Genomic DNA, 13,398 nt, shown 5'->3' on the forward strand with positions numbered 1-13,398 from the left:
ACAGGATCTTAGAAAGACTCCTGAGTGAGAACAGCAATATCTGCATTTAAAAGTTGAAAGATACATATTTGAATTTAAGTGTAACTTATAAACGAGTTGGTTATGATGTAGAGAACTTAATTTAATCTGAACAGTTGTTGTATTTGATGTAATGTATCATATAGTATATAGTCCACTTTAATAGCCTTCCTTTGATATGCAATTCTCCAGTAAATGTATTCTGAGTATTTCAGAAAATAGCAGCGCTGCTGAACATCCTGGAGGAAACAGAGTTACAGAGAATTGAAGAAGAGGAACCTGAAGGGCAGAATATTGGTTCTTAGAAAGATATTCAGAGTGAATGAAGGAATAGAGGGGAGATTCCCCCATCAATTGTCAATGGGTCTGATGGACCAGCTCTCTGTATAAAAGACAGGTCAGATCAGACCTCAGACATAGAACCAGAGCATCAGCTAGACTTCTGACACAGAACCAGACTAGAGCATCAGAGACCAGAGCATAAGAGACCAGAACATCAGAGACCAGAACATCAGAGACCACAACATCAGAGACCAGAGCATCAGAGACCAGAGCATCAGAGACCAGAACATCAGAGAACATCTCAGACAATACAATCTTCAGCATCTCAACCATCTCTGAACCATGAAGACCCTGACTGCTCTACTCCTCCTGGGACTGCTCTGCTCCCTGCATACGACGTCTGCACAAGGTACGTGTGTGTGTGTGTGTGTGTGTGTGTGTGTGTGTGTGTGTGTGTGTGTGTGTGTGTGTGTGTGTGTGTGTGTGTGTGTGTGTGTGTGTGTGTGTGTGTGTGTGTGTGTGTGTGTGTGTGTGTAGCAATGCTGTGTAATACGGTGTTGGAGACACACCTGGTGATCTTTATGTTAACTGTGGTTTATGATCATTTGTTTACAGGTGTCAACGCGTTGGAAACGTTAACTGACTGCTGTATGAAATTCAGCGCGAGGATCCCTCTTCAACAAGTGGTTTCTCTCAGAACAACCTCCAGTAGCTGCCCTCGCAAAGCACTGATGTAAGTAAGCATAGTCTACTGTAAACTGTAAACATCTGGGCTAGCCTGGTCCCAGATCTGTTTGTGACTTCACGTCAACTCCTTGTCATGCCAAACAGGACCAGGAGTGACAAGGAGTTGGTATGATAGCACAAACACACCTGGAACCAGGCTACATCCAGGCTACACTGTACAAGACAAGATGGAGCATTCATATTACAGACTGGATGTTCTGAGAGACAATGTGTTGTGTATCTGTTGCAGTTTTACCACAAAGAAAGGGAAGACATTTTGTGTTGACCCTTCTGAAGCCTGGGTCCAGAGTCATGTGACCAAGATTGAGAGCAGACGACAATGACGTCATCAACTACCATCACCCCCTAACACCCCAACCCCTTGTTGGTGCACTGTAAAGGGAATAGGTTGCCACCCTATCTGAGATTGGTATAGAATATGTTCAGTAAATATGTTCAGTGTAATGTACTAGGTTAATACCCTATCTGAGATTGGTATAGAATATGTTCAGTAAATATGTTCAGTGTAATGTACTAGGTTAATACCCTATCTGAGATTGGTATAGAATAGGTTCAGTGTAATGTACTAGGTTAGTATACTATCTGAGATTGGTATAGAATAGGTTCAGTGTAATGTACTAGGTTAATACCCTATCTGAGATTGGTATAGAATATGTTCAGTGTAATGTACTAGGTAAATACCCTATCTGAGATTGGTATAGAATATGTTCAGTGTAATGTACTAGGTTAATACCCTATCTGAGATTGGTATAGAATATGTTCAGTAAATATGTTCAGTTTAATGTACTAGGTTAATACCCTATCTGAGATTGGTATAGAATAGGTTCAGTAAATATGTTCAGTGTAATGTACTAGGTTAATACCCTATCTGAGATTGGTATAGAATATGTTCAGTAAATATGTTCAGTGTAATGTAGTAGGTTAATACCCTATCTGAGATTGGTATAGAGGAGGTTCAATGTAATGTACTAGGTTAATACCCTATCTGAGATTGGTATAGAGGAGGTTCAGTGTAATGTACTAGGTTAATACCCTATCTGAGATTGGTATAGAGGAGGTTCAATGTAATGTACTAGGTTAATACCCTATCTGAGATTGGTATAGAGGAGGTTCAATGTAATGTACTAGGTTAATACCCTATCTGAGATTGGTATAGAGGAGGTTCAGTGTAATGTACTAGGTCAATACCCTATCTGAGATTGGTATAGAATATGTTCAGTAAATATGTTCAGTGTAATGTACTAGGTTAATACCCTATCTGAGATTGGTATAGAATATGTTCAGTAAATATGTTCAGTGTAATGTACTGCATTTTTGTTTTTCTAAAACTGTAAACATATTTGACATGTAACTATTCAGTAACCTATTTAATATATTATTTTTTATAAATCTGTAGAAGATTTCAAACATCCTGCGAAAGAGTTGTTCTTATTATTCAATTCATGTATTAATGGGTTGTAACTAGGTCTATTCTACTGATATAGATATTAATGGGTTGTAACTAGGTCTATTCTACTGATATAGATATTAATGGGTTGTAACTAGGTCTATTCTACTGATATAGATATTGATGGGTTGTAACTAGGTCTATTCTACTGATATAGATATTAATGGGTTGTAACTAGGTCTATTCTACTGATATAGATATTAATGGGTTGTAACTAGGTCTATTCTACTGATGTATATATTAATGGGTTGTAACTAGGTCTATTCTACTGATGTAGATATTAATGGGTTGTAACTAGGTCTATTCTACTGATATAGATATTAATGGGTCGTAACTAGGTCTATTCTACTGATGTAGATATTGATGGGTTGTAACTAGGTCTATTCTACTGATATAGATATTAATGGGTTGTAACTAGGTCTATTCTACTGATATAGATATTGATGGGTTGTAACTAGGTCTATTCTACTGATGTAGATATTAATGGGTTGTAACTAGGTCTATTCTACTGATATAGATATTAATGGGTCGTAACTAGGTCTATTCTACTGATGTAGATATTGATGGGTTGTAACTAGGTCTATTCTACTGATATAGATATTAATGGGTTGTAACTAGGTCTATTCTACTGATATAGATATTAATGGGTTGTAACTAGGTCTATTCTACTGATATAGATATTAATGGGTTGTAACTAGGTCTATTCTACTGATATAGATATTGATGGGTTGTAACTAGGTCTATTCTACTGATATAGATATTAATGGGTTGTAACTAGGTCTATTCAACTGATGTAGATATTGTATTTTTCTACTATACTGTCAACTGTTGTGCATCTGTTGTTTTTTTAATAAATGAAGACTTCTGAAGAATTCTATGATATTCATTCTAGTGTTAGATTTAAGTGCCTTTAAACGGGGTACGGTAGTAGGTGTGAAGGGCACCGGTCTGACTTTGTCAAGGACTGCCACGCTGTTGGATTTTCCTTGCTCAGAGGTGTCCTGTGTGTATCATGAATGGTCCAACGAACATCCAGCCAACTTCACACAACTGTGGGAAGCATTGGAGTCAACATGTGGAATGCTTTCAACACAATGTTTTCCTCAATCCGCTCCACAATAATCTCCAACACTGCTGGGATTTTTATGCTCAACAGTTTCCTGTGTGTATCAACAATGGTCCACCATCCACATCACACAACTGTGGGAAGCATAGGAGTCAACATGGACCAGTATCCCTGTGGGAAGCATAAGAGTCAACATGGGCCAGTATCCCTGTGGAAAGCATAAGAGTCAACATGGGCCAGTATCCCTGTGGGAAGCATAAGAGTCAACATGGGCCAGTATCCCTGTGGGATGCATAAGAGTCAACATGGGCCAGTATCCCTGTGGGAAGCATAGGAGTCAACATGGGCCAGTATCCCTGTGGGAAGCATAGGACCAGTATCCCTGTGGGAAACATAAGAGTCAACATGGGCCAGTATCCCTGTGGGAAGCATTAGAGTCAACATGGGCCAGTATCCCTGTGGGAAGCAGAAGAGTCAACATGGGCCAGTATCCCTGTGGGAAGTATAAGAGTCAACATGGGCCAGTATCCCTGTGGGAAACATAGGAGTTAACATGGGCCAGTATCCCTGTGGGAAACATTGGAGTCAACATGGGCCAGTATCCCTGTGGGAAACATTGGAGTCAACATGGGCCAGTATCCCTGTGGGAAGCATAAGAGTCAACATGGACCAGTATCCCTATGGGAAGCATAGGAGTCAACATGGGCCAGTATCCCTGTGGGAAGCATAAGAGTCAACATGGGCCAGTATCCCTGTGGGATGCATAAGAGTCAACATGGGCCAGTATCCCTGTGGGAAACATTGGAGTCAACATGGACCAGTATCCCTGAGGGAAGCATAAGAGTCAACATGGACCAGTATCCCTGTGGGAAACATTGGAGTCAACATGGGCCAGTATCCCTGTGGGAAGCATAAGAGTCAACATGGACCAGTATCCCTGTGGGAAGCATAAGAGTCAACATGGGCCAGTATCCCTGTGGGAAGCATAAGAGTCAACATGGGCCAGTATCCCTGTGGGAAGCATAAGAGTCAACATGGGCCAGTATCCCTGTGGGAAGCATAAGACTCAACATGGGCCAGTAACCCTGTGGGAAGCATAAGAGTCAACATGGGCCAGTATCCCTGTGGGAAACATAGGAGTCAACATGGGCCAGTATCCCTGTGGGATGCATAAGAGTCAACATGGGCCAGTATCCCTGTGGGAAGCATAAGAGTCAACATGGGCCAGTATCCCTGTGGGAAACATAGGAGTCAACATGGGCCAGTATCCCTGTGGGAAACATTGGAGTCAACATGGGCCAGTATCCCTGTGGGAAGCATAAGAGTCAACATGGGCCAGTATCCCTGTGGGATGCATAAGAGTCAACATGGGCCAGTATCCCTGTGGGATGCATAAGAGTCAACATGGGCCAGTATCCCTGTGGGAAGCATAGGACCAGTATCCCTGTGGGAAACATAAGAGTCAACATGGGCCAGTATCCCTGTGGGAAGCATTAGAGTCAACATGGGCCAGTATCCCTGTGGGAAGCAGAAGAGTCAACATGGGCCAGTATCCCTGTGGGAAGTATAAGAGTCAACATGGGCCAGTATCCCTGTGGGAAACATAGGAGTTAACATGGGCCAGTATCCCTGTGGGAAACATTGGAGTCAACATGGGCCAGTATCCCTGTGGGAAACATTGGAGTCAACATGGGCCAGTATCCCTGTGGGAAGCATAAGAGTCAACATGGACCAGTATCCCTATGGGAAGCATAGGAGTCAACATGGGCCAGTATCCCTGTGGGAAGCATAAGAGTCAACATGGGCCAGTATCCCTGTGGGATGCATAAGAGTCAACATGGGCCAGTATCCCTGTGGGAAACATTGGAGTCAACATGGACCAGTATCCCTGAGGGAAGCATAAGAGTCAACATGGACCAGTATCCCTGTGGGAAACATTGGAGTCAACATGGGCCAGTATCCCTGTGGGAAGCATAAGAGTCAACATGGACCAGTATCCCTGTGGGAAGCATAAGAGTCAACATGGGCCAGTATCCCTGTGGGAAGCATAAGAGTCAACATGGGCCAGTATCCCTGTGGGAAGCATAAGAGTCAACATGGGCCAGTATCCCTGTGGGAAGCATAAGAGTCAACATGGGCCAGTATCCCTGTGGGAAGCATAAGAGTCAACATGGGCCAGTATCCCTGTGGGATGCTATGGACACCTAGTGTTCATGTCGAGGCTGTTCTGAAGGAAGAACAGTATTAGAGAGGTGTTCTTAATGTTTTGTACACTCAGTGTGTCTCCTTTTTGTGGAGATCATTATTTTAAACTTTACATTGTTCAACTTTGCCAAAAAGAACACTAAGGAGCACTCAGTTCTATTCCAGAACCCAGGTAAAGAACACTAAGGAGCACTCAGTTCTATTCCAGAACACAGGTAAAGAACACTAAGGAGCACTCAGTTCTATTCCAGACCCCAGGTAAAGAACACTAAGGAGCACTCAGTTATATTCCAGAACCCAGGTAAAGAACACTAAGGAGCACTCAGTTCTATTCCAGAACCCAGGTAAAGAACACTAAGGAGCACTCAGTTCTATTCCAGAACCCAGGTAAAGAACACTAAGGAGCACTCAGTTATATTCCAGAACCCAGGTAAAGAACACTAAGGAGCACTCAGTTATATTCCAGAACCCAGGTAAAGAACACTAAGGAGCACTCAGTTCTATTCCAGAACACAGGTAAAGAACACCAAGGAGCACTCAGTTCTATTCCAGAACCCAGGTAAAGAACACTAAGGAGCACTCAGTTCTATTCCAGAACACAGGTAAAGAACACCAAGGAGCACTCAGTTCTATTCCAGAACACAGGTAAAGAACACTAAGGAGCACTCAGTTCTATTCCAGAAGCCAGGTAAAGAACACCAAGGAGCACTCAGTTCTACTCCAGAACACAGGTAAAGAACACCAAGGAGCACTCAGTTCTATTCCAGAACACAGGTAAAGAACACTAAGGAGCACTCAGTTCTATTCCAGAACACAGGTAAAGAACACTAATGAGCACTCAGTTCTATTCCAGAAGCCAGGTAAAGAACACCAAGGAGCACTCAGTTCTACTCCAGAACACAGGTAAAGAACACCAAGGAGCACTCAGTTCTACTCCAGAACACAGGTAAAGAACACCAAGGAGCACTCAGTTCTACTCCAGAACACAGGTAAAGAACACCAATGAGCACTCGGTTCTATTCCAGAAGCCAGGTAAAGAACACCAAGGAGCACTCAGTTCTACTCCAGAACACAGGTAAAGAACACCAAGGAGCACTCGGTTCTATTCCAGAACACAGGTAAAGAACACCAAGGAGCACTCAGTTCTACTCCAGAACACAGGTAAAGAACACCAAGGAGCACTCAGTTCTATTCCAGAAGCCAGGTAAAGAACACCAAGGAGCACTCAGTTCTACTCCAGAACACAGGTAAAGAACACCAAGGAGCACTCGGTTCTATTCCAGAACACAGGTAAAGAACACCAAGGAGCACTCAGTTCTACTCCAGAACACAGGTAAAGAACACCAAGGAGCACTCAGTTCTACTCCAGAACACAGGTAAAGAACACCAATGAGCACTCGGTTCTACTCCAGAACACAGGTAAAGAACACCAAGGAGCACTCAGTTCTATTCCAGAACACAGGTAAAGAACACCAAGGAGCACTCGGTTCTACTCCAGAACACAGGTAAAGAACACCAAGGAGCACTCAGTTCTATTTCAGAACACAGTTAAAGAACACCAAGGAGCACTCAGTTCTATTCCAGAACACACGTAAAGAACACCAAGGAGCACTCAGTTCTATTCCAGAACACAGGTAAAGAACACCAAGGAGCACTCAGTTCTACTCCAGAACACAGGTAAAGAACACCAAGGAGCACTCAGTTCTATTCCAGAACACAGGCAAAGAACACCAAGGAGCACTCAGTTCTATTCCAGAACCCAGGTAAAGAACACCAAGGAGCACTCAGTTCTACTCCAGAACACAGGTAAAGAACACTAAGGAGCACTCAGTTCTACTCCAGAACACAGGTAAAGAACACCAAGGAGCACTCGGTTCTATTCCAGAACACAGGTAAAGAACACCAAGGAGCACTCAGTTCTACTCTAGAACACAGGTAAAGAACACCAAGGAGCACTCAGTTCTATTCCAGAACACAGGCAAAGAACACCAAGGAGCACTCAGTTCTATTCCAGAACCCAGGTAAAGAACACCAAGGAGCACTCAGTTCTACTCCAGAACACAGGTAAAGAACACCAAGGAGCACTCAGTTCTACTCCAGAACACAGGTAAAGAACACCAAGGAGCACTCAGTTCTACTCCAGAACACAGGTAAAGAACACCAAGGAGCACTCAGTTCTATTCCAGAACACAGGTAAAGAACACCAAGGAGCACTCAGTTCTACTCCAGAAGTCAGTTAAAGAACACTAAGGAGCACTCAGCTCTACTCCAGAACACAGTTAAAGAACACCAAGGAGCACTCAGTTCTACTCCAGATCCCAGGTAAAGAACACTAAGAATCTAAAGAAGCTGAAACTACCAAGTGCCAATGGATGTTCAGACCAGTCAGACCAGATAGAAATGTATCTTCCAGGCTGTATCACAACCGGCCGTGATTGGGAGTCCCATAGGGGGGCACACAACTGGCCCAACGTCTGGGCAGAGGAACACACCCTTATGTAAAGGGACAGGCCTCCTGAGATCATATGCTACCATGGCAACCTTAATACATACCGTCAGGCAGCCAAAGCTGACCAATCACGGCAGATTCCTCCTTTCCTATGTTTGACAAGGCATATGCGTGATCAGCTTTAGAGGAGAAAGGTGGTGTTGTTGACGTGCCTTGGATAGGTTTAGATTAGAACTCACCTGGGCTGCGTTCAGTAGGACACTACGTTGTGGAATTGTGTCAGCTCTATTCATAGCATTTCTCTCTGCAGTGTTCAGTGTATTACAACCTGCTGAACGCAGCCCTGCTGAAGTTGGACTTCTGTAGACTGCATTTTAATCATCACTCTCTTATCATTTGTATTGCATGAATGTTGAACAATTTATGTTCTGGAAATAATCTGGGATTCACAGATTATTTATTAAAACAACACTTTGAAACTGTCGTCTAACACTTTCTATAATTTACATTTTGGCATGTATTAGACACTGATCTGAGAAGTGTTCATATTTTAATATTTTGGTATTTAGATTTCTACAGATCAACCAATCAGAAATCAATACATCAACAACAAACATGAACATAAACATTTAAATAAAAATGTTTTATTCTCTTTAATATGGTATTTGTTCTATCCATAGCAGAAAAGAGTCTCCATGCCACTCAGTGCTGTTATAGATCTGACCCCAGGCCAGTGCAGCTCCATACTGACCAACACACATCTCACAGCACAACACCAGTGCCAAACTGACCTGGAGTCAGTCTCTGTATCACATCTGACATCAGCTTATTTGAAAACAGGGGAGTTGAGCTGGGTGGTGTGGGGAGCGGGCAGGGATTTCGGGGGGGGCAGTTCTAGAAGGCAATATCACACCTCATAGCTTGGATCCGATACGTTGTGTGTAACTGGGGCCAAGCAACGCTAGAACCCACGTTGTGAAAGATTTAGGTTTAATCCAAGAGTGTTGTGTGTGTTGCAAGTTGACTTCTTGCTCCAGTATGGCTGTAGACTTGGAGGCAGATCGTTTCTGCATGAATGTTATTTTAGATAATGTGCCTTCCTCTGACACCTAACGGACCAAAAGCTGTGATCTTTAGCCCACAACCTAACAGGTCTATAACTCTGAACTTTAACCAACAACCTAACAGGTCTATAACTCTGAACATTAACCAACAACCTAACAGGTCTGTAACTCTGTGAACTTTAACCAACAACCTAACAGGTCTATAACTCTGAACATTAACCAACAACCTAACAGGTCTATAACTCTGAACATTAACCAACAACCTAACAGGTCTATAACTCTGAACTTTAACCAACAACCTAACAGGTCTATAACTCTGAACATTAACCAACAACCTAACAGGTCTGTAACTCTGTGAACTTTAACCAACAACCTAACAGGTCTATAACTCTGAACATTAACCAACAACCTAACAGGTCTGTAACTCTGAACATTAACCAACAACCTAACAGGTCTATAACTCTGAACTTTAACCAACAACCTAACAGGTCTATAACTCTGAACATTAACCAACAACCTAACAGGTCTGTAACTCTGTGAACTTTAACCAACAACCTAACAGGTCTATAACTCTGAACATTAACCAACAACCTAACAGGTCTGTAACTCTGAACATTAACCAACAACCTAACAGGTCTATAACTCTGAACTTTAACCAACAACCTAACAGGTCTATAACTCTGAACATTAACCAACAACCTAACAGGTCTATAACTCTGAACATTAACCAACAACCTAACAGGTCTATAACTCTGAACATTAACCAACAACCTAACAGGTCTATAACTCTGAACTTTAACCAACAACCTAACAGGTCTATAACTCTGAACATTAACCAACAACCTAACAGGTCTGTAACTCTGTGAACTTTAACCAACAACCTAACAGGTCTATAACTCTGAACATTAACCAACAACCTAACAGGTCTATAACTCTGAACTTTAACCAACAACCTAACAGGTCTATAACTCTGAACATTAACCAACAACCTAACAGGTCTATAACTCTGAACATTAACCAACAAGTCTATAACTCTGAACATTAACCAACAACCTAACAGGTCTATAACTCTGAACATTAACCAACAACCTAACAGGTCTATAACTCTGAACATTAACCAACAACTTAACAGGTCTATAACTCTGAACATTAACCAACAACCTAACAGGTCTATAACTCTGAACTTTAACCAACAACCTAACAGGTCTATAACTCTGAACATTAACCAACAACCTAACAGGTCTATAACTCTGAACATTAACCAACAACTTAACAGGTCTATAACTCTGAACTTTAACCAACAACCTAACAGGTCTATAACTCTGAACATTAACCAACAACCTAACAGGTCTGTAACTCGGTGAACTTTAACCAACAACCTAACAGGTCTATAACTCTGAACATTAACCAACAACCTAACAGGTCTATAACTCTGAACATTAACCAACAAACTATTTTGATACCTTTCAAGAATGTCAGAACCAATGCATAATGTACATATGAATGCTGAGCAAGCAATTCTACACGAGTTGTTATTGTCAGCAATGAAGAAGTGAGTCCACTTTTGACCAGGGAAGAGGAACAGAAATTGAGGGAAGGGCTTTTCATCGTTGAGTTGTTATGTAATAGCTGTTTATATATAATGAGAGAACAGAACTCAGACATAGAAGACCAGAACATCAGAGAACATCTCAGACAATACAATCTTCAGCATCTCAACCATCTCTGAACCATTAAGACCCTGACTGCTCTACTCCTCCTGGGACTGCTCTGCTCCCTGCATATGACGTCTGCAGGTGTGTGTGTGTGTGTGTGTGTGTGTGTGTGTGTGTGTGTGTGTGTGTGTGTGTGTGTGTGTGTGTGTGTGTGTGTGTGTGTGTGTGTGTGTGTGTGTGTGTGTGTTGGGGAGTGGATGACTACCCATATTGTGTAATACACTGGAGCTCTTTATGTTAACTGTGGTTTATGATAATTTGTTTACAGATGTCATTAAGTTGGAAACGTCAACTGACTGCTGTCTAGAGTTCAGCCCGAGGATCCCTCTTCAACAAGTGGTTTCTCTCAGAACAACCTCCAGTAGCTGCCCTCGCAAAGCACTGATGTAAGTAAGCATAGTCTACTGTAAACTGTAAACATCTGGGCTAGCCTGGTCCCAGATCTGTTTGTGACTTTACGTCAACTCCTTGTCATGCCAAACAGGACCAGGAGTGACAAGGAGTTGGTATGATAGCACAAACACACCTGGAACCAGGCTACATCCAGGCTACACTGTACAAGACAAGATGGAGCATTCATATTACAGACTGGATGTTCTGAGAGACAATGTGTTGTGTATCTGTTGCAGTTTTACCACAAAGAAAGGGAAGACATTTTGTGTTGACCCTTCTGAAGCCTGGGTCCAGAGTCATGTGACCAAGATTGAGAGCAGACCACAGTGATGTCATCAACCACCATCACCCCCTAACACACCAACCCCTTGTTGGTGCACTTTAAAGGGAATAGGTTGCCATTAGTGCCGTAGACCTTGTCATGCATGTCAATACCCTATCTGAGACTGGTATAGAGGAGGTTCAATGTAATGTACTAGGTTAATACCCTATCTGAGATTGGTATGGATTAGGTTCAATGTAATGTACTAGGTTAATATCCTATCTGAGATTGGTATAGAGGAGGTTCAATGTAATGTACTAGGTCTAGATTAAACTAATTGTTTATTTTTCAATAACTGTAAACAAATTTGATATATCCTGTAAAAGAGTGGTTCATGTTATTCAATTAATGAATTTCCAGATATTCTTTTTTTGAATCTAGATATTCTAGGTCTATTCTACTATACTGATATAGATATTGATGGGTTGTAACTAGGTCTATTCTACTATACTGATATAGATATTGATGGGTTGTAACTAGGTCTATTCTACTGATATAGATATTGATGGGTTGTAACTAGGTCTATTCTACTGATATAGATATTAATGGGTTGTAACTAGGTCTATTCTACTGATATAGATATTGATGGGTTGTAACTAGGTCTATTCTACTGATATAGATATTAATGGGTTGTAACTAGGTCTATTCTACTAACACAGATATTGTATTTTTCTAAGATACTTTCAACCGTTCTGTCGTTTTATTCATAAATGACGGCTTCTGAAGAATTCTCTGATATTAATTTTAACATTCGATTTTAGTGCCTCTAAATGGGGTATGATGGAGGGTGCCAAGCGCACCGGTTAGAGTGCGTCAAGAACTGCCACTCTGCTGGATTTGCCATGCTCAACAGTTTCCTGTGTGTATTATGAATGGTCCACTACACCAAAGGACATCCAGCCAACTTGACACAACTGTGGGAAGCATTGGAGTCGACATGTGGAGGCGTTGTGGTGCCTTCTTCACGACAGATAAATAAATATTGAAGTATTGTATTTTACATAATGCCGCTGCCAGTCCACCAGGTGGCGCCGCTCGAACATTCTCTGGGGTGAACTCTGTGTGTCTGTATGTTACCTCCTCTCTGTCCATCATGTTGCATTGGATCCACTTATTGCATTGGATCCACTTATTGCATTGGATCCACTTATTGCATTGGATCCACTTATTGCCTTGGTGTCTGTGTTGGAGATGGTCTGTTCATTCAGCACTGGATCTGAGGGACACAGAACATGGTAGTCAGGAGACCATCTCTTTCCAATTCACTCTTCATCAGTACAGATCAAAGTTTCAAGGGATTGTGAGAGATTCACCCTTCATCAGTACAGATCAAAGTTTAAAGGGACAGTGAGAGATTCACTCTTCATCAGTACAGATCAAAGTTTAAAGGGAGGGTGAGAGATTCACTCTTCATCAGTACAGGTCAGTTTAAAGGGATGGTAAGAGATTCACTCTTCATCAGTACAGGTCAGTTTAAAGGGATGGTGAGAGATTTCTACAATAAAGTTATGTTACAGTCAGATGAAAAAGGCTTAAAGGGATACTTCTGGATTTTTGCATTAATGTCCTTTATCTACTGCAGGCATGCTAGCAGATACCCATAGACTTGCAGTCATTGTGCTAACGCTAATTAGCATTGGCTCGTGAAACTACCTCTAACTTCCTTCATACTGGACACAGAAACGTAAAA

General features: G+C 41.9%; 2 protein-coding genes across 2 annotated transcripts; both read left to right on the forward strand.

Moving 5' to 3' along the window:
* Window positions 1–314: 314 nt before the first annotated feature.
* LOC110514657 (C-C motif chemokine 13) lies at window positions 315–1,602 on the forward strand. The gene is made up of 3 exons (XM_036963998.2): window positions 315–709; window positions 916–1,033; window positions 1,277–1,602. Exons 1-3 carry the CDS (start codon window positions 643–645, stop codon window positions 1,368–1,370), a joined length of 279 nt encoding a protein of 92 aa, XP_036819893.1. The 5' UTR covers window positions 315–642; the 3' UTR covers window positions 1,371–1,602.
* Window positions 1,603–10,944: 9,342 nt separating this feature from the next.
* ccl13 (Small inducible cytokine A13) lies at window positions 10,945–12,029 on the forward strand. Its single transcript, NM_001160689.1, is given in 3 exon segments — window positions 10,945–11,074; window positions 11,262–11,379; window positions 11,623–12,029. Coding segments are annotated over 3 exon segments (276 nt in total). The 5' UTR covers window positions 10,945–11,010; the 3' UTR covers window positions 11,717–12,029.
* The last annotated feature ends 1,369 nt before the right edge of the window (window positions 12,030–13,398 follow it).

This window comes from Oncorhynchus mykiss, chromosome 26 (assembly GCF_057628025.1).
Source record: "Oncorhynchus mykiss isolate SJ-2025 chromosome 26, ASM5762802v1, whole genome shotgun sequence".
NCBI classification, from domain to species: Eukaryota; Metazoa; Chordata; class Actinopteri; order Salmoniformes; family Salmonidae; genus Oncorhynchus; species Oncorhynchus mykiss.